This window comes from Camellia sinensis, chromosome 9 (genome assembly GCF_055761805.1).
Source record: "Camellia sinensis isolate YWXY chromosome 9, ASM5576180v1, whole genome shotgun sequence".
NCBI lineage: Eukaryota > Viridiplantae > Streptophyta > Magnoliopsida > Ericales > Theaceae > Camellia > Camellia sinensis.
Genome location: NC_138969.1, coordinates 188,097,547 through 188,120,820, shown reverse-complemented (window position 1 = coordinate 188,120,820; position 23,274 = coordinate 188,097,547). Strand labels below are relative to the sequence as shown.

The window sequence follows — 23,274 nt, the reverse complement described above, 5'->3', positions numbered from 1 at the left end:
TTGATAATTAATTAGCATCTATAAAACATTTGTTAAGACTATTTTTTCATCACAAACAAACACTAGTTGTAACATAGTTTTGATCATTAGCTGTCAAGACAATTAACATTATGATATGGTCCAGTTATGGGGCATTAAAGTCGTCAAAAATTGGGATTGTTTGGGATTTGATTTGCTGTCTTTTTGTTATTAATTTTGATGATATGATTTGATTATTGATTACTTATATGTGTTGATTATTTATTTAAAAACTTAGATATGTCATATAAGAATATTACATTAGTCTCACAAATGTATATTTTGATTAAATATAATTAATAAATCATAAAATTTTTACTCTATAGTCTTAATAAATTATTTCTAAACTAACTTTTAATTAATTTTGCTATAGTACATCACTATATGTGACGATACATTGTTCACAAATTATACAATATTTAATCATTTATTTTTAAGAGTGATTGGATATCTTACTGGTCATCGAGTTGGACATGTTGTTGGACAACCGACTGTTGCATAATTTTTTTTTTTTAGAAGGAATATGGAACTACATGGATATTCCTCACACACTTTGAATGTCCGGCTGGACAACCGCTGCTGAGCACAATTTTTTTTTTTTTTTTAAATATGAAATTACATATATATAATAACAATATAGGAGGTTTGAATGTCTGGCGAACAATCTGGGCACATTTTATTTTTATTTTTTTTTAGAGAATATGAAACTGCATATATATATGTATATTAACAATACAAAATTAGCATCTTCTGACTGCTTTTTGATAATACAAATGAATATTTTATAAAATTAAATTTTAGAATAGAGAGCCTCATGAAATGTGTATATAAAAAAATGTTACCTAAAATAACAAAAGTAGCTTTTCTATTATAATTTGACCCAAAATTTGCTGAGACTGATACAAATGCTCTAAGGAATTTTTTTTTTAGGTCTCTAATATTAAAATTTTATAAGATAAAGGATATATAATATTTTCATAGCAGTTGGAGCCCCTCAATATTTTCACAAAGAAAATTTGACACAAAGAAATTTCTCTGATATGATCATAAAGAAATTTCATCGAGGGACCTTAGATAATAAAAATATATATATGTTGGTAGGGGTGCAACTCGGGCGGGCTCAACCCGAGCAACCCGAGCCCAGCCCGAGTTTTTTTAGGGCTTGGGCAACTATATCTTGCAATCTGGACGGGCTTGGGCAAAATTTTGATGCTCGAATTGCAATTCGGGCCGGGCTTGGGCAGAACCAATGGCCAACCCGAGCAACCCGAACCCGAATTGAATTTAATATATTATATAAATTATATAATATATAATATATATATAATTTAATAAATTATATAATATATATAAATTAAGTAAAAGAGTTAGTCTTAATTTTTATTTTTTATTTTTTTTTTGGTTAGTCTTCTATTAAGTAAAAGAGTTAGTCTTAATTTTTATTTTTTATTTATTTTTTGTTACTCTTCTACCATTAGATTAGCATCTTTTATGTCTACCCTTAGATCTACCTACAGGTTTCTGGACTCGGGCAATTCGGGCAATTCGGGTAATTCGGGCTAACCCGAGCTCAAAATACAAAGCTCGGGCCGGGCTTGGGCAACAATGCTCGGGTTCATGGTCGGGCTTGGGCACTGCCAAATACAATTCGGGTCGGGCTTGGGCAGACCCCCAACTCGACCGAACCCGCCCGAGTTGCACCCCTATATGTTGGATCTCTCTTCCGACCCAAAGTTGGATAAGAATGTTTTACTAATTTTTCCCTCATATAATTGTTGTCACATACTTTGGAATTGACTTTTAATTAGTTTTTTAGATTTTTTTTAAAAAAAATAAATAAATAATGTGATAACTTGTAGTGAATTTTTGTTAAAAATAGCTTATTGACAAACATGATTGTTTTGAGAATTGAATTTTTTTTATTATATTTCTAATTTTGTTTATAATAAAAAAAAGGTGCAAAATAGTATAAAAAAATAATTAATTTTTTGTAGTGACATTTTTAATTTTTACTAAAATGTTACTTACCCAATATAGGCCTATTTGTTTTTCAAAAAATGAATAGTAAGTATTATTGTAATAGTATACCATTTTATTTTTTATAAAATAAATATAATAAAATTAAGTCGTTATAATTATTGACATAAATTTATTTATTTATTTTTATTTTTTATGAACGATCAATACGCTATATGATATGATTGGATGATTAAAACTGGTAATATTGTGCTTACAAATTAGAGGAAATATCACATCAGTGGGATTTGAAAAAAAATAATTAGAAATCAGTCATAAACTTTATAAATATTAATGATTAAAAGTATAAATTTTTTAATGAATATGTAATTTATTTTCCTGACTACCACTGGGGTGTAAATACCTCTACTTAGGACTGGACTGTCTAATACTAAGTATCTAGAAAAATATTCAAAAAATAAATGTGGTCACACTTTAAAAAGTCACAAAAAAAAAGGGCAAATTACATATACACCCCTCGAGGTTTGGCTAAATTACAGATACCTCCCTGAGGTTTCAGAAATTACATCCCGCCCCCTGAGGTTTGTATTTTCATAACAATTTGCCCCCTGAGGTTTATATTTCATAACAATTTACCCCCTAATTTCTTATGCAAATATAGCATTCAGGGGGGAATTCGTAATTTCTCAAACCTCAGGGGGGCATCTGTAATTTAGCCAAACCTCGAGGGGTGTATATGTAATTTGCCCAAAAAAAATTAACTCATATTTCTCAACTTTGTAAATCTTTTTTTTTTTTAATAAAAGATTAAAAAATTATTTTCAAATACTTTGATTTTTTTTCTACTCATATTTTAGGTGAAAAGCCACTAAAAAGTTTTTTTTGGGTAAGTAACTAAAAAGTTACTTGCCAAAAGAAAATATTTATCACTAAACCCGCAATCCGACCATGAAAATTGGCGCTCTAATCTGTGTGTCTGACCGAGTTGAAGTTCAAAATCGACCATCTCGGTTTGGGCCGGGTCGGACGGGGTTGTCGGGCTAGGTGGTTGTATGAATTGTCCTAAGTTTTATACACTCAATTTTGTATGGAAAAACTTACCCAAAAAATCCAACATGCAGTTGAGATTAATTTTAGATATGTGTCCTAAGAGGGAGATTTGTGCCAAACGAATGGGCCAAGCAAAATCTAATGTGAGCCTTGCTCTTGACCTAGCTATCGGGCTACATATATCTCAGATGTTGGGACCAAGCTAGATGATGGGCCTGAGTCGTGGGCTGGATTATGTGGAAGGAGAACGCTATCCTTGATCGGGGCAAGGATCGTAGCCGAGCTAGGTCGACGCCTCAGTGATAGACCAGACTAAATTGTGCAGGATTGCATGAAGTTTGACTGAACTATGGGATCACAGAGTGAACTAGGCTAAGGAAGCCCCTTGCGATGGTCTGGCCAGAGTTAAGTCGGTCTTGAAGATGGCTGAATTAGACCAACTTGAATTAGCTCGACATATGGACTTGTGGAGCGAGCATACTTAAGGATTTCACAAGTGATTGCTCGAGCAAGGACATTCCACGGGCCCAATGGAGTATGGCGCGGAATCCGCCTGAAGTACACGTCAATACCGTTTGGCAATTTGGCTAACGTTGTTTGGCAGCATTGACGCGTACACGTGTAAAGAAGAGAGAAGACAGTACTGCGACATGTCCAGAAAAGGACGGTAGAGGTAGTGTGCACACAAACTATATAAGCTCTGCGGCACTTTCATGCAAAAGGTCTGCAATTTTCCCTTACATAGAGCTATCCTTACTTTGTCTTCTTTCTCTCTATAGGGGTGTTGACTTGACTATTGGAGGGATTTTTCGACAACACACCCGCCGAGTAGCTCACCGTCGATGTGCTTTAAGGTTGTACGACACCACTTGGAGTAACGCAAAGCTGAGTAGCTCACCGTCGATGTGCTTTAAGGTTGTACGACACCACTTGGAGTAACGCAAAGCTTGGAGGAAAGAAGTACAGAAATGAAGAATATTTGCTTCCCGTACATGTCCCACTATTCGAGGACTAAATCTAGACCATTCATCAACTTTGTGGGCAAATTTTTAGGTTTGGATTATGGTTTATAGGGGTTTTTATTTTGTCGTCGTTTGGCAATATGTTTTTTTAGTTAACTTTTTATTTTGTCATCGTGTGACAAAAGTTTATTTGGTTTGACTTTTATGAGAAAAAAAGTAAAATGATTATAATTTTAATATGATATTTTTTTAGTTTTATTGACTTATTTAATTTAATTTTTTTTTTTTTGTGTTTTATCAGCCAAAAAGATAATTGCTACACAAAGCCTTTTTAATTTTTTTTTAATAGGAGACTCTTTTGGCAAGGTTGTAATAGCCCTTAAACAACTTGACAAGGGCGATAGGCTCATGAGACCACTAAGGCCCTATTTGGTAAGACTTATTTTAGTTTTTAACTTAATTTAAGCTATTTTGATGTGTTTGGTTCAACTTAACAATACAGTTTATAACTTTTTGTAAGTCAAAAATCAATTTATTCTTTGAGTGGAGGAGGAGAAACTTAATTTATAAGTCAAAAATTAACTTATATTCATAGTTATAAGCTATAATCACTTTCTCACAGCTCTACCAAACGAGGCCTAAATCTTGGACCATCTCTTTGATACATCGGCATCTCTTATCATCACCATTCAATTTTTGAACTTAGTTAGAATTTTATATAAAAAAAATTACAATTAATAATACAGTACATCAAAATAAAACAACATTTCTAAAAACAATGGAGGACAACAAACTTTTGATTTCTTAGTTCATGAAATAAAAAAATAAAAAAATTGCTACAGAGATTTCTCCAAGGAGGACCACACAAATTCAGAAAGTACGAAAACAAAAAAAACACACACATAAAGAAAGAACATTTGTAGTGAAAAAGCATGAAATGCTGTTTTGTGATTTGTCCTACTTTCAGTGATGTCTGAAAAAAGTGTCCTTGCACTTCATGTGAGCAAAGCCAAACATGACCTTGGGAAAAGCATGAACAATACTGAAAATTAGCTTGGAAACATTGTAATATTGTCGCTAATATCTAACCACAATATAAGATATCTTTTCTTCCTTCATTTTCTTATGAAAATACTTTTTTTTTTTTTTTTAAGTTTTCTTTGGTACATCTGAGCACTACTAAAAAAAACACTTTTTGCGACCGCCACAAGCCGTCGCAAATAATAAAAGTACAGTCGCAAAAGACTTTTTGCAACGGCCTATGCGACCGCAGATGGGGGACGCAAATGTGGGGGTGGCAAATACTTTTTGCGACGGCAAAGCAACAGTCGCAAATTATTTGCGACCACCTAAACTACTTTTTGCGACAGCTATTTTGCCATCGCAAAAAAAAAATTAAAAAATAAAAAACACTTTTAGTGACCATTGTTTTACTGTCGCAAATAATTATTTCTAAAAAAAAAATCATATACGGGTTTGCTACAACAAAAAAATCAATTACAAGCACCAAACAATTTTTTGTTAAAATAACAAAATTAACAAATTAATTAAATTTATAATAGACATTATCCATTAACCATCCTTAAATACACTGTACTAAAAAATTCAAGTCTTCAAAAAAAAAGAAAAAAGAAAAAAAAAGACAACATAATCTTTGGCTTCCAACATCACTCGCTCGATCATATCAACTATTCCCTCAACAAAATCTGCAAAAAACATATATCAAACTCAACCAGGAGCCTTCATACTATAAAATGCTCTGTAGTTAAATACAATATAAATTCAGAGAGACAGAGCCATTCTTCGAAGAGTGAAATCCCAACTATTGAAATGCTGAAAATAAAATAATATATGAGTTGAGTTTATCGGGGGCCAACTGAAAATAAAAAGTTACTAAATCTTTTGAAACCAAATAGACTTGTCAAAAAAATGTAATAACATAATTAAATATATATTTTTTAAATTCCTTCATTTTGTCTTTAAAAGTATAATTTTTGCAGGGTGATCCACAATCTATAAGATGCTAGTCTGCAAGAGTAAATCCAGTAGAAAACCAGAACAGAGACAATATCCAAAGTTGAAGAAATAAGAGAAAAGAGTGTACCTTTGAGATCATGGGAGTTCCAATAAAGAGAGACTCAGATTTGAAATGAGAGAGCCAAAAGAATGTAGGGTTTGAATACTAAAGAACTGGAAAATATAGGGAACAACACATTCGAAGTACTCAAAACACAAGCACAAAAACTATCAAATACCCATTAAAGAGAACTGAAAAAAGAAGAGAAAAGAAGGCACCTTTGAGATCAAGAGAGCTCCAATAGAAAGACAGATTTGAATCTGAAAGAGGCAAGAGAAAGGCAAATCTGATGCAACCATTTCAAAGTTGTCAAAACACTAAAGATTATATAAAATTTTATAAATCTTGGCAAATCCAGACTGGCTTCAACTGTTAGAGCAACCCCCAAATGACGACAAAGTCATAGATTCATTTTTTTTTTTTCATTTTTTTTTTCCAGTCAAAAAGTCTTGTTCAAATTCCAAAACTAAAGCCATATATGTGTAAATATCAATGCACCTTCCCTATTAACATCCACCCAACCCTATCTTCATCAAATTAACCTCAGAAACCCTAGCTTTATCAAATTAATTGGAACTGAGGATTGAATTAAATAATCAACCAGAAAGCATTATGCAAACTATCAACTTATGTGCAGCTGAGCTAGTTTCATGATGGAAATATAATCAATTACCATAGAAGAATATATTAACAAATATGGTAATTGTATTGATTACAAGAATATCATCTTCGATGTTGGTATTAGTACAGAAATGCAGTGAATGAATATGAAGAATTGAAAATATTGCATCAAACTAATATTATGGTAAGAACTAATAGTACAGAAGTAGAGAGCATTAATACTTGAGTTTGGGCATCATCACCATTACCAATGTTTCCCATTGAGTTTGGGCATCATCACCATTACCAATGTTTCCCACTGTCCTAAGTGCGAGTATAAGAACTGTAGGCGATGGATGATTTGTGAAAACAAAATTTAGTTAGTTAGTTAGTACTACTTTTACAAATCTGACCACAATAAAGAGAATAACACATAATGAAATTTAACCCAGAGAAAAAAAAAATTCCACTAATTTGCAAAAAAGGAGAATTTTTTCTGAAGAACTAATTCTAGAAAACTAAAAGACATACCAAATTTAAAATCAATGTCATAATGAAGAAGTATGAAGCAAATAGGAACATACAGCAGAAGCTCCACAAGCCGTGGACAGACACCTGCCTCAAGCACAGCTTGAATTTTGTCATTTCGACTAAGATGAGAATTTTCCTAAGAAACTTCATACATAGAAAATAAAGGAGAAGATCATGTCAGCAAGCATTCTTAGGTGAAAGGACTACAACCAAGCATGTAGAATAACGTAAAAGTACTGTATATATTTTAAAATTATGTGAAGATGTTATACATGTGCATTGGTTTAGCAACTTCCTGCAAAGAATTTCTAGGCACAGAAGCTTAACCATTTAAACAATTCAAATAATACATATTTAGCATTGTAAGAAGAAGGGGAAAAAAAAATTCCATCCAAACTAACAGAGAGTTTGTTTCACATGTATATTTTGAGCACGCACTTGAAACTCTGGCAATCGAGGAGTGCTTCGTTTTGGGAGTAACGATGACGGAGCTTCAGAGAATACATTAACTTTTAACTTAGGCCAACATTAACATTATCAAAAGAGATAACAACAGTATAAATTACCTCCAAAGCAAAGCCACAAGCTATTATGACAAGATGAGCTTCAGGTTGTCAATGTCAATGGTTATTTCCTCCAAAACAGAAAAAAATAAAATTTATCATAACCAAATCTGTCAAAGGCTATCGTAAATAATAATTTACCATTTGTATTGCTAATTAGTGCTTGTTCATTCAAACACTTAGTGCCAAACAATAACCTTAACAAAGTGATATATATATATATATATATATATATTGTAGGATACATCTCAGTTATTACTTTCAGCATCTTCTTTGCCTTCTCTATTTCAAGATGATGAGGATGACTTACAACAACAAAAAAAAATAAAAAAAGCATTAAATAAATATAATTTCCAAAAACTACATCAAAAAAAGTGAAATGATCAACGTAACATATATACAATCAGCAGAACTTGGACCTAAATGTTCAGATTATACAGAGGTTAGAATTAGAAATCGAAACTCGAGAGATTCATGTATCTAATTGAGATAATCAAATCATCAAACACAACAAGCAACGTAAATTATTGTTAAAATTCGAATCAAATTGTTTACCTGAACCGAAGCTTGAGTCCCAGCTGACTCGATTGTAGTCGCAGCAGCGCTTATCGTATCTAGAGCGTTGTTGTTCGTGCTTCTTATCTCTCTGTTTTTTTCTCTTTGCTCGATCAAACAATTAACCTAATTTCACTCAACAATTTATGTTTCATCGTCGATCAAATCTCGTAGAGGCTGCATCTTTCTCAAGAAAATTCAACTTAGAAAATTGAATTTCGAGTCAGAAAATGAAATTGAAGATCAGAGAAACAGAGCATGATGAAGAAAGTGAGAGACCGAGAGACAGAGATTCATACCACTGGAGCTGCGACAATGGCGAGCAAGAGAGCGAGAGAGACAGTTTGTGAATGTCGTGAGAGGGAAAGGGACTAGGGCATTGGCATATAAAATAAATAAAAGAAATAGGAATAATAAATTGAGCAATGTAAAATGATGTAGTTTTGAACTATTTCCATTCATTTATTTTTTGCGTCCACTTATTTCCGGTTGCAAATATTTTTTTTTTGCGACGGTTAAATAGCAGTCGCAAAAAATCAATTTTCTAATAGTGGAGGATGTTTTATGTGTAGCAAGATTTAAACCTTTGATCTCTTATTATTGATATATAAAAATAAATAAATAAAAACCTTTGACCTGAGGTGAGGTCATTTGTTAATGTTTTTGTTTCTTGTTTTCTATTTTTATTTTCATTGTTGTTTTCATTTTTCTAAACTGAAAACAAAAATTTATTTGGTATATTAATTTCATCTTCAAAAAAAATAAAAAAAATTAAAATTTTTTAAAATACAAAAAAAGCGTTTTCACTTATTTTTAAAACAAGTTTTCACGTTTTCCTCTCATCCATCACCTTTGGCCACCATCTACCGCCTTCGCAACCACCACTACCCACTGTCAGTGGATGGCAAGCTCCGGCCAATCTTTGGTGACTCTCCATTTGGTGGACAATTACTCTTGTGATTTTCGGTCACCTTTTGGCGTCCTTCCGACCACCTCGTAATCTCCAACAACATCTGACTACTAACTCCAACGAACACCTCCGGCCACCTATCACTATTGGTCACCACATCCGTCCACCCTCCATCTCTGATCACTAATTCTAGTAACTCATCAAATATATATATATATATATATTTTTATTTTTATTTATTTTCAAAATAGTTTTGTACACTAAATATGGTTTTTTTTTTTTCACAAAAATAAACGAAAACATGTTCTCTATCTTTTGTAAATTAAAAACAGAAAACGTTAACAAACAATGCTACCGGTGGGATTTTTTTTTTGTTGTTCTATTTTATTTTATTTTTTCTTTTTATGAGAAAACTTAAACATTTGACCTCTTGGTAAGGTGGGATTTTATTATTTTTTTTATTTTTTTCATATTTCAGACAAGATCTGAAATTACCCCCAAAAAAATTTTAAAAAACCTTGTTGACCACAAATGCTAATTAGAGTGGAAAAGCAGGTTAGTTAGTCAGAGGACGGTTATATGTCACATATTTTTCTTCATCGTTTTATAATACTAGATACATAATAATATATTATTTATTTTCATTGTTTTTTAATTATTATTTTCAAATAAGAAATCAATCATGAGTATTCACACAAGTTTAAATTTGCACTATTTATTTAAATTCTATTTTTTTTAACATGAATTTGTTTTTAATATTGAAGCAAGAACATTTTTTAAAATATAAAATACTAAACCATTGTATAAAAATTACAAAAATTTCATCAAGATGACTTTGAATCACAAAATTCGATCATTCTGGTGAAAATATTTTTTTATATAAAAATAGCAAATTGTCAAATAAAAATATTGTATAAAGTTGTTACACTTAAAGATATGATTTATTGTATTCTTTTCATTTGAACATAATCTACCAGTATATCACTGTCACATTATTTTAAAAGAAAAATTATGTATAAAAATTCTAATGCTATAACATTTTTCATATAATAACTTCAGAAAATTTCAATTTTTCTAAAACACCAGTTGCATCAAAGGCAAAGTTTAATTCATCTCCATTTCCATAAACTATATTGCTAACAAAACACTCATAACCAAAAGCTATATCAATACAATCTCTCTTTCACTTCCTATAAATAAATAAATAAAACACACATACACACATGAACCACTCTCCTCTCTCACAATTCAACTTCTATAGAGATGGTGACAAGCGTGGAGTCCCAAGCCACTGAACTCCATCAACCCATCACACAGTCCATCCAACCACCACCGCTGCCGCCACTGGAACCACCAGAACCACCGTCCACCACTGCCGCCGCCGCCTATGAATCGAGGTTAAAGCTCGAAAAAGTACTGTCAGATATCCAACTACCATTCTTCAAGAGGATGAGGCTGGCCAGTTGGATTGAATTGAAGATCCTTTTTCGACTCGCCGGACCGGCGGTGATGGTGTATTTGATCAACAACGCCATGTCGATGTCGACCCGCATCTTCTCCGGCCACCTTGGCAACCTTGAGCTCGCCGCTGCCTCCCTCGGCAACAGTGGCATCCAACTCTTTGCCTATGGCCTCATGGTACTTATCTTACTCTGCTCTCTAATCTGTTCATCTTTTTACTTGGAATAAATTACTAATACATTTATGAGATTTACTCAAATTATAAATTATTTCTTATAATTCTAAAAATTATAATATATCCCTTAAAATTTTCAATTTCATAATAAATAGATCATTTTATAAATAAATCATCAAGTAATTAACAGTTTTTAATAATGTTAAAATTTTATTTCAATTAATAGTTTAGATAATTTTATTATTGTATAGGTAAATAGCTAGAAATTTCACTTTTTCAATTAATTTTGTTAAATAAAAAATTCTAACAGAGAGGTATTTGTAATTTTTCAAATCTCACAAGAAAAAATTTATATTTTAAACAAACTTTAAGAAGTGTATTTGTAATTTACCCTTTTATTTATTGTAAAAATAAATAAACAGGGTGAGTTGAATTTTATTTTTATTAACTTTTGCTATTTCTAAAACTGGCAAGCGTTCTAAGATGGTTAATTATAACTTTTAACTTGAATGTAAAAATTAAACTGAAACTACATTTAGACCCGTTTGTTTTGGAAGATCGAAGGGAGGTGATTGATAGTGAGGGGATTAATAGTGAAGAATTGTTAAATTATTTTTATATAAAATATTAAAACAAATAAAAATATAAAAATTAAACATTAATATTTAAAAAAAATTCTCAATATATAAAAAATAAAAAAAATAAAAAAATTTCTAATCCCCTCACTATTTTTCTAATATCATCTCTACCTCCTCCTTACCAATCTCCCTTCCTCCTCCTTACTAGTCCCAAGGAATTACTAGTCCCCTCCCTATCTCTCAAAACAAACACCTCATTCTCAATCCCCTCCTCACTATCAAACCCAATCCTCTCCCTATAACCCCAAACAAACGGGGCCTTAAAGTGTTAGGACTAAACTGTTCAATTTAAAATCAAAAAGATCAAAATAAAATTTGAGTTGAACTATAAGGTAAAACGTATAACTAACCCAAAAGTTGGATTGGTTTGATAGTCGTACCATCTCTATTTTATCACGTTTGTTTTTTTAAAAAATAAATAACAAATGTGTTTATTTTTTAAAAAAATGTTACATATAATTTTATTTCTTATCTCATTTCTTACTCCTAGATACAAATGAGTGGATTAGGCATGGACATTGTCGCTTTAGGCCAGCACTACATAATAAGGGATTTTATGTCTGGCTAAGCCTAGCCTGGCCATAACATCAAGCCTCTACATCTGAGCAAGGCTAGCCCAAAAAATAATTATAAATTCCAAATACACCCATTGAGCTATATGTTAATTTTTTTAAAAAAAATATTCTATAATTAAATTAAATCACACATTATATTTCTTAAATAAATATACGGACATCATTTAAATTAAACAATTTTGTGTATAAATTGAAGAATTTGTTAAATAAATTCAATCAAATATCACCACAAATGTAAGTTTCAATAAAATCAATAAACATAAATCTAAATCTCAACACAAAATATATATTTTAATATATTATAATTAATTAATTAATTTAATAGCGAGCTGGGCGAGGTAGGTTGAAAGTATAAATCTCAAGTCCAGTTCATTAATATATCAAACTGAATATGTTGGCTTGACCCAACCCTATGAGTTAGAATAACCTTCTCAAACTCTAAAAAAAATAAGATCAGGTTAGGCGGGCCAACAGATCGATACCCACTCCTAAAGTGGATTCCATGTGTATTTATTAATATGGATTCTATTGTTTTATATTTAGGAGTGAGAAATTGAGATAAGAAATGTGATTATGTTGAGCATTGTTCTTTAGAAAATAAATTATCTATTATTTTAAAGGCAAACACTATATAATAAAAACGTTACTATTATTAAATAAACATAATTTTCTTTAAAGGTAATATATACGTAATGCTTTACAAAATAAATAAAATAGAACTCGTAGTGTTCTCACATTCCAAGACAAACCAAATCCCAATTCAAAATATATCTATGGATACCTATAATTGCAGAGTAGGTATGGGTGTACTCGTCTTCTAGTATCTGTATATATAAACAAAGCTATGAAGAAAAACAGTTACAGAGGTGGACAAAACCTAATCTCCTCCGCAAACTCAATTCTGTCACTTATGTGTGTGTCTGAGTCATAAATGTTTATGTCCACACACATTGATTCTTCTTACGGAAGTGATTGAGGGCCCTAAATTTCGGGGCTCGAATGCCCCGAAATTCCACTTTAGGTAAAAAAAAAAAAAAAAAAAAGGAAAAAAGAAAGAAAAAAAGAAAACAGTTTCCAAAATTAGAAATTAGGGGCATTAGGGGCAAAGTTTTTAGGGCCACCAATCATTTTCCTTCTTCTTATTTAGTAATTTCTCAGTGGTCCCTAATTTTCATGATTTCCCTATTATTTAAAATTCATAAAAATGTACACACAAAAAAATAAAATGAAGGAGAGGCCTCCCTCTAGTTTGGAAGTGGATTGGAACAATTAAGCTTGTAGGATTGACCATGGATTTAATTTTGTTTATTTTGATAGGTCATCCTGGTCTCTTTATAAAATTTTTTAAAAGTAATTTCAATTTTATCTCTGACGATATCTATTGATAAAATTAGATTGAGAATCAAATTAAAACACTTTTTATATATTGTTACAATTTAAATACTGAGAATTAAAATTGTACAAGTTACATATTTTAAAGACTAAAAAAGATAATTAAGCCTTTTCAAATAATAGTTGTCGAAAAGAAAAAGATAACAAAAAAATTCTATTCTTAAAATTCTAAGCTTGCTTGTTTTTGGTTTTTCAAAAACACTTTTCAGAAAATTCTACTTTCTTATTTTTCGTATTTTTTTTTGTTTTTATTGAATTTTTTTTAAATATTTAAGCAATTTTTTTTTTAATTTTTAAACACACCTAACATAAATACACATAAAAAGTATAATTTTTGTGAAAAAAATCTTTTAAAAATTCACAAAATACCAAAAATAAAAAATATATATATATGAGAATTCAGTATATTTTTCATATTTTTATATATTTATTTATTTTTAAAAATATTTTTTCACAATTTTTTTTTACTTTTTAGATACATCTAATTAAGGTGTATCTAAGAAAGTAAAAAAAAAATGTTTAAAATTTTAAAAATATTCACTAAAAACAAAAAAAATACAAAAAATAAAAAACTCTGTTTTCAAAAAATTTAATCCAAAAAACTAAAACCAAACACACACAATAATTTGTTATTGTATGCCACAATAATTTCTAAGTTTATTTTTTTTTTAAATGGGCAAACTACACTCTTTTTTGCAAAGGTTTAAAGAAAATATAATCAATCACATATTTTCGACATAATTATACTAATTTTTGTTTTAATAAAACTAGAGGACACGTATGGTAAGTAGACATTGAAATAAATAAAGATAAATATATATTTTAAGAAAAGATATTTCAATTTTATTTTTCATTCATCTCATTAACAAATTATTAATAAAAATTTACCAAACTGTTATGTAAATAAAAATTTCAAGAAAAATTAATGTAATTATATTAAAAGTGTGGTATTAATTGAATTTTTCTCAAATTTCAAAAGAGATGAGTGTAATTTATAAAACAAAAATAAAATCAAAAAATTTGTATTTTTTTATTTTTATTTTTTAATTGAGTTGTGGTGGAGATCCGAATGACAAAAATGATATTCCAATGTGATGATGTGCAGCTAGGAATGGGCAGTGCAGTGGAGACTTTATGTGGTCAAGCTTATGGGGCCCACAGGTACGAAATGCTTGGGGTCTACCTACAAAGATCAACGGTTGTCCTGACTCTAACAGGCCTCCCATTAACAGTAATCTACATCCTATCAAAACAGATCTTGATCTTGATAGGAGAATCAACGGCACTCTCTTCAGCTGCGGCTATGTTCGTCTACGGCCTCATTCCACAGATCTTTGCCTACGCCATCAACTTCCCAATCCAAAAATTCTTGCAATCGCAGAGTATTGTGGCCCCCAGCATGTACATATCAGCTGCCACGTTGGTGGTCCACTTGCTATTATCCTGGGTCGTGGTGTACAAGTTCGACTGGGGCTTGATAGGTAAAAGTCAATGAGAAGTTATAGAATAGGAACAATTAAAATAAAAATAAAATAAAATTTAGTCTTCTAATAAAATAAATTTTTTTATTTTTTAAATTTAAATTCTAATTTTTTGATTCGTTTCTAATTTAAATTATTAGTCTATTTTTTTTTAAGTAAAATCAATAGAAAAAGAATATTTTAATTATTAAACAATGTAGATATAAATAAAATGTCTAAAATACTCTTTTTCATTGAGTTTAATGACTAAAATATCTTCTTTTTTTTTTATCAATTTTACTTAACAAAAATAGGAAACGGTTTATATTGAAAACAAATCAAAAGTTTGAAATTTAAATTGATAAAATTAAAAATTCAAGATTCATTTTGTTACAATAGTCAAATCTTGAATTTTTTTTTTTTTAATAACTTTCCCATAGTGTTTGATTCATTGAAATGGAATTATCATTTTATTAAAATATTCATTTATATGTTTGGTTAGCTAAAAAAAATAATAAAAAATATATTACGAATATAATCATCATACACCAATGTAATGAAATGACTATTATATCTCATTTTTAGTGAAACACATAGAACGTTATAGTTGGGTAAATTACACCAACCTCCCTTGAAGTTCGGAAAAATTATAGTAAATCATAATTTTAACATAATTATATTAGATTTCTCTAAATTTTTAATTCACATAAGAATTAGACCTCTTTTAGCAATAATTTATTTGTCATATAAATAGAAAAATGAATTTGTCATAACTTTTATATTGAAATATATATATATATATATATTCTTGTTTATCATTGTGTTTTCATAGTATCTGTATTATTTTTAGACTATTTGGCCTTATAAAAAGGAGATTGACATAAGTATGCTCAACTATGAGATTTACTATATTTTTTCAAATTTCATTAAAAAAATAGTTTCTAAAAATCAGAAAATATCATTTGTCTTTTTTTCAAGAGTGGATTGTTCCTTTTTTTTTAGGGGGGGTGGGGTAAATTATAGTTGAAATATTTAGTATTTGATTATTGTGTCAATTTGGTTCTTATACTTTCAATTTACTAATTTTGACCAATTAATAATATTCATTAAGAAATTGGATGGAAATTAAAATAAAAATGATCAATTTCAAAATGAGTAAACCATTTCAAATTGAACGACAATCTCTCAATCACTTCAAGGAGAGTAAATGGATTATTTTGCTCTTAATTTTAGTTTATTTTTAAAAAAAAAAATTATCAACTGAATTAAATTGTCACTTTAAAGAAAATTGATGCAATTAGAACTATAATGATCAAATTAAAATAAAATACAAATTACAGGAACTACAGGTGTAATTTGTCTTGAAAAAATTCAAAACAATTGTTTAGTTTATTTCGTGTTTCCAAAAAATAAAGACAAAAATCAAAAACAAAACCAATCAGTGTGTTTGGTTTAAGTTTTTTGAATTAAGTTTTTTGAAAACTCAGTTTTTTGATTTTTGTATTTTTTTGTTTTTAGTGAATATTTTTAAAATTTTAAACATTTTTTTTTACTTTTTTAGATACACCTTACTTAGATATATCTAAAAAGTAAAAAATTTGTGAAAAAATATTTTAAAATTTTAATAAATACATAAAAATACAAAAAATATACTGAATTCTCGTATTTTTTTATTTTTTTGGTATTTAATGAATTTCTAAAAGGTTTTTTTCACAAATTTTTTACTTTTTAGACATAAATATACCAAAAAAGTTAAAAAAAAAAAAAATTGCTTAAAATATTAAAAAAATTTAGTAAAAACAAAAAAAAAACACGAAAAACAAGAAAGTAGAATTTTCTGAAAAGTGTTTTTAAAAAAACACAACCAAGCAAGCTGACCTTTTTAAATTTGAATTTTTTTTATAAAATTTACAAAGTTTAATTTTCTTATCGATATTACTGATAAAAATTTCTAGAACCGTTACTACTATAGGTGCATCTCTGGTGTTGAGCCTATCATGGTGGATCATGGTGGTGGCCCAATTTGTGTACATTGTAGTGAGTGACAAGTGTAAGGCCACGTGGACTGGGTTTCGAATGGAGGCCTTTTCTGGGCTTTGGGAGTTTCTAAAATTGTCATCTGGATCAGCTGTTATGCTGTGTTTGGAAACATGGTATATGCAGATTTTGGTGTTGATTGCTGGCTTGTTGGATGACCCTGAACTTGCCCTAAATGCTCTTGCTGTCTGGTATGTAAAATCAATTTTATTTTCCTTTGCTTTTGCTTTCAGTTTTACAGAATGAGATACATAGTGTGACCCCGATATAAGACAATGAGTGAATTTCACGTCGACTCATTTAAATTGAAAATAAATTAAAATATTATAATTTAAATTAATAATAATTAATAATTTATTTTATTACAACAGTCAGACGTTGAGTTTATATATATATATATATATATTGTAATTTCCCTTGTTGTTTATTATTAGAAAGGATTTAAGGTTTAAAGCAACGGAGTCATGGTCACACTTTTTTTTGTTCTAATAAAGTTTGTGTTTAGGTTCTATTTAACTTCAATATTAATAAATGAAAATTTGTAGTTTACCACCGACAATGACCCTAAAAAATTTATTTCGTATTCTAGGAACATTATTTCACATGATTAAAAACATATCGTCCCATCTTTAATTCAAATTCGTACCGTTTTAATATTTCCCTTTTAAAGTAATGTGCGCACCAAAACTAATACAAACATCAATAGTAGAAATGGGAAACATTCGACAACAAATCAAATGTTAAAAAACTATTTATATCCAAATTAATCCACAAACCTTTTTCTTATTCTCATGTCTTTCAATCAAGTTCACCAATTAAACAAATCCTTTAGCATTAGCACACTTTTCTTCCAAAATGTAGAATGATTAATTATTCTATGCTAGCTATATATGTCAATTCACATATTAATTTGTTAATCAATAGATGATTAAGCTTTTGAACCGATGGATGCCTTCTCATCATTAAGCATAATTCGTTAAATTGCAGACCCAAACTGCCTCGTATGCATGTTTTTATATTGGTATATCTTATACGTATCTATGTTTAGCGTTCACATTGTTAGAAATGGTTATAAAATTCTGGATAAAATTAAAATTTTTTCTTAAGTTTGGTCTATTTTTTAGGTGGGTCCCGTGCGTCGGTTTTCACGGGTCAAAGTGGTAACGCATTCTATGCTGCGTTGTGATTCACGTGGTATATTTGATTGCTCAAAACCATTACCGAGTGAATGGGAAATTGAAGCCAAAGTGTGCTCCATGGAAATGGGGTTTTGGTGAAAATTCCTTATGGTTGTAAAATGGTTTGTCCCACATTGATTTGGTGGGAGGTTTGAATGGGTTTATAAGGCTTGGGTTTGGTACTTGGGGTGTGCCCCAAAGGGTACCCAAGTATTTTAGAGGGAGAGGTTATGGGCTAGACCCATTGGACTCAAAAATCACCACGCGCACGCACAGCCGCCCGTCCGGTCGGGTTGGGTTGGGCCGAACAAATATTAATCTTTTTGGGCCAAAAATATTTGAATTTAATTTTATTTTTGATAAAATAAAAATTCAAAATTCAAAATTAAACTGGTTTGGTTTTTCTGTACATCCAAACAGGGCCCTTCCCGTATTAAACCAGAAATAATCTGATCCGGGTTTACTGTACACCCAAACAAGGCCCTTCTCATTTTTGTTATCTATTTGAATTGTAATCCAACAGATTCAAATCTGTTTGAATTCAAAACCAACAGGTTTCATACCTATTCAATTCAAAACCTACAGCCACCATTACATCTATAAATAGGGCAACCCTCATTTGGATTTTGGTACTCTAATTTTCGTCCTTCATAATTCTGCAAACATCCTCTTCATTTTGCTGCATTATTTTCTTGTCAGAGAGAGTATAAACACTTAGTGTGTTCGTTAGGCAAACAATTTGTGGTGCTGATATTGTTTGTAGTAAATCATTTTATCCTGGGAGATAGACGTCTAAATTCTGAAAGCACCGTGGAGAAGACGAATCTGTCTTAAGGACACAGTGTCAAACACTGGACTTGATCAGATAATTATTCAAAGAAATTAATCAAGTAAGTTGTTTAATTTATTATTCTGTTTTATTATTTATTTAAATCAGATTTTAATTTTATTTTTTGTAACAAAATAAAATCTGTTTTTATTTATTTATTTTTATTTCGAGTTTGATTTTTATAATCAAACATATTTTCTCATTTTCTTTATTTCTTAATATTCTAGTTGTTGTTTTGTACACAATAGAATTTAATTTTTTTTTTAAATACAGTGAAGATTGTTTAACACACATTCCTTTCCTAATTGAATGTACAAACCGTAGTGTTTTAAATCTAAGTGGTTAATACAACTTGGGCCAACTAACCTTATTATGCTTTCTTTAAGAATCTTATGCTTTGTTTAAGAATAATGTGAAAATGAAATACTAATGTTTTAATTATAAACAAATCTCATGTTAAAAGGTCTTAAGATGATATACTTCATTCCACAAACAAGAAAACAATATTCTTCCTTTTTATACTATATATTATATGTTGTGTGTAATGAAATTCCTATCTTTGATCTATTTTGTGCATTGGTGGATCGGTTATTTGGCTTGGTAGTGAGCGAGATAAATTGTTTGTAAAAGCGATGAGACTAGACGCTGCAGTGTTGGTTATAGCATCTATAATGCTCAACTCAAACTACTAAAGTGAATGAAGATAGAGAACGAGTTTATATGTGTTATGTACCTTTTTTCACTAGACACTAGTAAACCAAGTTTTTGAATAGTTTGAATTTTTATAATACATATAAGTCTATCGAGCAGAGTAATAGGTTATTCAAACTTAACTAAAAAACCTAACAAGTATTGAAATATTTTTAAGTTTGGTGTTTTTTATCTAACTAACCAATCTTGAATGATTTTTAATGATATGAACACACAAGTCGAGTAGTTTTAACTCAGTTTGTCTTACCGTGCTAAATATAAATGACTTGTTGAAACCATTTAATAGTGTTTTGTTGTCTCTAATGCAGCATGGCAATAAATGGGCTTTTGTTCATGGTTTCTGTTGGATTCAATGCAGCTGCTAGGTCAGTTCTTTTTTCATTTTCAAACCAATGATTCAACCTACCAAACTAACTTTCGTGTTCTAGCAAAAATATTGTTGTGTAACAAAACATTTGAAAACAGTGTTAGGGTTGGGAATGAGCTTGGAGCTGGGAATCCCAAATCAGCAGCCTTCGCTGTTGTGGTGGTGAATGTAGTCTCTTTTTGCGTCGCTGTAGTTGAAGCCATCGTGGTGATGGCGCTCCGCCACGTCATCAGCTACGTCTTCACTAGTGGTGAAACTGTTGCCGATGCAGTCGCCGATCTCTGCCCTTTCTTGGCAGTCACTCTCATTCTCAACGGGATCCAACCGGTTTTGTCTGGTAAGGAATTCTCAGTACACTTTCATCGTTTCTAGATGAAAAGTTATTCCGAAATTCAATAAAATAGCCACATCAACATGTGAGTCATTCTCATTTTTATTTAACTATCACTTTAGTTTATTTCTTTTAATAATGAGCAAGACCTACTCGCTGGTGTGGTTATTTTTATTTAACTAGGTAGGGTTTCTATCTGCAGATCATCCCCTCCTACACCTTTTGGGCTTAGCAAAAATATGTGCCCCTAATAAAAAAAATATATTGAACAATGGATGCACATCTATAAATACGAACCATTTTATGTTTGTTCAATGATTGAATCTGTGTTCGTAACACAATTCGCAGTATTCATCCATCGGCCTAATTCATCTTAGTTGTCAATTTCAACTCCTAATCACTTGTCCCCAACCAATGATTGGTGTGTATTTCATGTTTTAAATTTACTTCATTTTTTTTTTCTTCCTAAAATTGTACTAAAATTGAAACTATTTTTGATAAATGAAGGTGTGGCAGTTGGGTGTGGATGGCAAGCATTTGTAGCATATGTGAATGTGGGATGTTATTACTTTGTAGGAATTCCATTGGGTTGTCTTCTTGGCTTCAAGTTCGACTTCGGTGTCAAGGTGCATCTCTCATCTCATCACTTCTTCCTCTCTAATTATTATTTCTAGCATCACATTTCTAAATGCTTATTAGCTTTCAACTAAGATTTTGCTACCCGGATAAAAGAAAAAAGAAAAGAAAAGAAAACCTAGCATGGTAACATGTTACCATTTAGTAACTTTTACAGTTTTTTGTTTTTGATTCACAAAAACAAAAACAAAAAAACATATTAGTACATAGTATTTCCAAAACTTGTTTTGAAAATAAGTGAGATGGAGTTGCCAGAGATGATTACAAAAGTCTCGAGGTGGTTCCTAATGCAAAGTGGTTGACAATGTCGAAGGTGGTTGCGAGAGGTGATCGCTGTCGGGAGGAGGTGGCTAGAGAAGGTTAACGGTAGCAGTGGTCAAAAGAGGTCGCCAATGACAGTGGCTAGAGGTGGTCATGACAATGGTCGGAGGTCACCAACAGCGGTGACTATAGGAGGTGAGCAGTGGCAATGCCCAAATGACGTCACCGGTGGCAGTAGCTGGAGCTGGAGGTGGCCACATGCTGTGATCCATAATGGTGATGGATGGTTGGTGGTGTGGCTTGAGGAGAGAGGGAGAGAATAATGAATGAAAACTTATTTTCAAAACAAATGAAATCAATTTTTTTTGGTTACGGAAATTAATAAATTCTGTAAACAGTTTACAATGCTTTGAAAAGGAAAACAAACACAAAATAAATTTTTACTATACAAAATTTTAAATTATTTTAAATATAAACAAACAAAAAAACTGTAAATATAAAACATTACCAAACGGCTATATTAAGCGGGCAACTAATTGTGTGTGTGTGTTAGGGAATATGGACTGGAATGATAGGAGGAACAATGATGCAGACCATCATCTTAATCTGGACGACTTCTCGCACAGATTGGAACAAGGAGGTACCTTCTCTATTCCACAGTTTTGAGTTCACACGTCTCGTGAAACATCATCATATATCTGCAGAAATTCACAGTTGATGAAATGTTGGGGCCAATGAATTTTTCAGGCGGAGAAAGCTCGAAACCGTCTAGAGAAATGGGAAGACATAAATCAGCCACTACTGAAAGACTCCATAGCAGCCGAAGAAACTTTCAACAACGCTTCTCAATAGCTACCATGTCTCCTGCTAAAACAGGCTATAGCAGAATTCAACTATAAAGCAGCCAATTAACAGAACACAAAAACACGGGGTCAAAGCCTAGTTTCCGACCTATTTTTCTGATTCTGACATTCACTCGCCTATGTATTCTTCAATTTTTTGAATAGAATGTTTTCAAGGCTTCGCATGAAGGTTTTTGATTTCATTCTACAATGGAGGGACAGGTTCATAACAAGGATGTTTCGGACAGATCTTACAGATAGTAGTAATTTCAAAAGAAAATTCGAACTTCATAAACAATTCTTGTAAGCTTAGGTTTATGATTTATCAACCTCAAAAACTAAAAGAGATGTTTAAGGACTTTCTTCCAAGTCAGAATACTGATGTATCAAAGTGAATATAGTGCGTGTATTTCAACTAGGCAAGCCTGCCGAGGCTCAACCATGTGAAAATAAGAATCATCTTTCGGCTCAAATGCCCATGACCAAGTCCAAACTCGCCTGGCATGCCAAGCTTTCACCCAATGTTTTCAAAATCGGACCGGTGAACAAACTGGAAAAAGAATTGGGTGGACAGATCACCGATTCAACCGTCAAATTGAACCGAAATCAAACCGTAATGTAATAAATATATTAAAATTATATTTAAATAAAAATATAAATAATAAAATTATAAATTAAAAATATTAAATTATCTTAAATATTTATCCTACTATTTTTTTTACTAAAAAATATAATAATATATTTTAAAATATTATCAATTTCAATTTTGGAAGATGAAATCAAATATTTAATATTCCCTCCATATGATTTTAATTCAAATAATTTGATTGAAAAGAAAGCAAAAATTTTAAAGGGATATAAATATTTTAATATTCCCTCCAATACATTTGATTAAATCCCACAAAAATTTATTGAGTCTTTTTAAAAGAATTTTTTTCTTATAAATTAAGTGAAGACATTCACAATAATTTCATCAAGCTCTTAATGGGATTCCTCACAAGAAGAGACCCTTGAAAAAGAGTTTCAAATTAAAATTTTCTTATATTCTTATATTTTATATATATATAAAATAAGGAAGAAAGAAAGAAAAGAAAGAAACAAAAAAATTGAAAACAAAAAAAAAAACGAGCCGGACAAC

At 30.6% G+C, this 23,274-nt stretch overlaps 1 protein-coding gene and 1 long non-coding RNA gene across 14 annotated transcripts; one reads left to right on the top strand and one right to left on the bottom strand.

Annotated features, from left to right (window-relative positions):
* Positions 1-5,542: 5,542 nt before the first annotated feature.
* LOC145789249 (uncharacterized) lies at positions 5,543-8,775 on the bottom strand. 12 transcript variants are annotated; one of them, XR_014340754.1, is made up of 6 exons: positions 7,782-8,773; positions 7,269-7,359; positions 6,928-7,027; positions 6,303-6,344; positions 6,112-6,197; positions 5,543-5,713 (listed from the first exon to the last, which is right to left on the bottom strand). It is a non-coding gene; the product is annotated as an uncharacterized LOC145789249 (long non-coding RNA). The 12 variants fall into 12 exon arrangements; XR_014340752.1 differs by having other exon boundaries at positions 6,303-7,359; positions 7,782-7,849; positions 8,038-8,083; positions 8,334-8,773; XR_014340753.1 differs by having other exon boundaries at positions 6,303-6,370; positions 6,928-7,359; positions 7,782-8,775.
* Positions 8,776-10,237: 1,462 nt separating this feature from the next.
* Positions 10,238-22,609, top strand: LOC114320154 (protein DETOXIFICATION 40). 2 transcript variants are annotated; one of them, XM_028267280.2, is made up of 8 exons: positions 10,238-10,881; positions 14,590-14,965; positions 16,917-17,172; positions 20,008-20,064; positions 20,165-20,403; positions 20,905-21,023; positions 21,848-21,934; positions 22,042-22,609. In XM_028267280.2, exons 1-8 carry the CDS (start codon positions 10,507-10,509, stop codon positions 22,144-22,146), a joined length of 1,614 nt encoding a protein of 537 aa, XP_028123081.2. In that variant the 5' UTR covers positions 10,238-10,506; the 3' UTR covers positions 22,147-22,609. The 2 variants fall into 2 exon arrangements, with proteins under 2 accessions (XP_028123081.2, XP_028123087.2); XM_028267286.2 differs by lacking the exons at positions 20,905-21,023; positions 21,848-21,934; positions 22,042-22,609 and adding an exon at positions 20,746-20,817.
* The last annotated feature ends 665 nt before the right edge of the window (positions 22,610-23,274 follow it).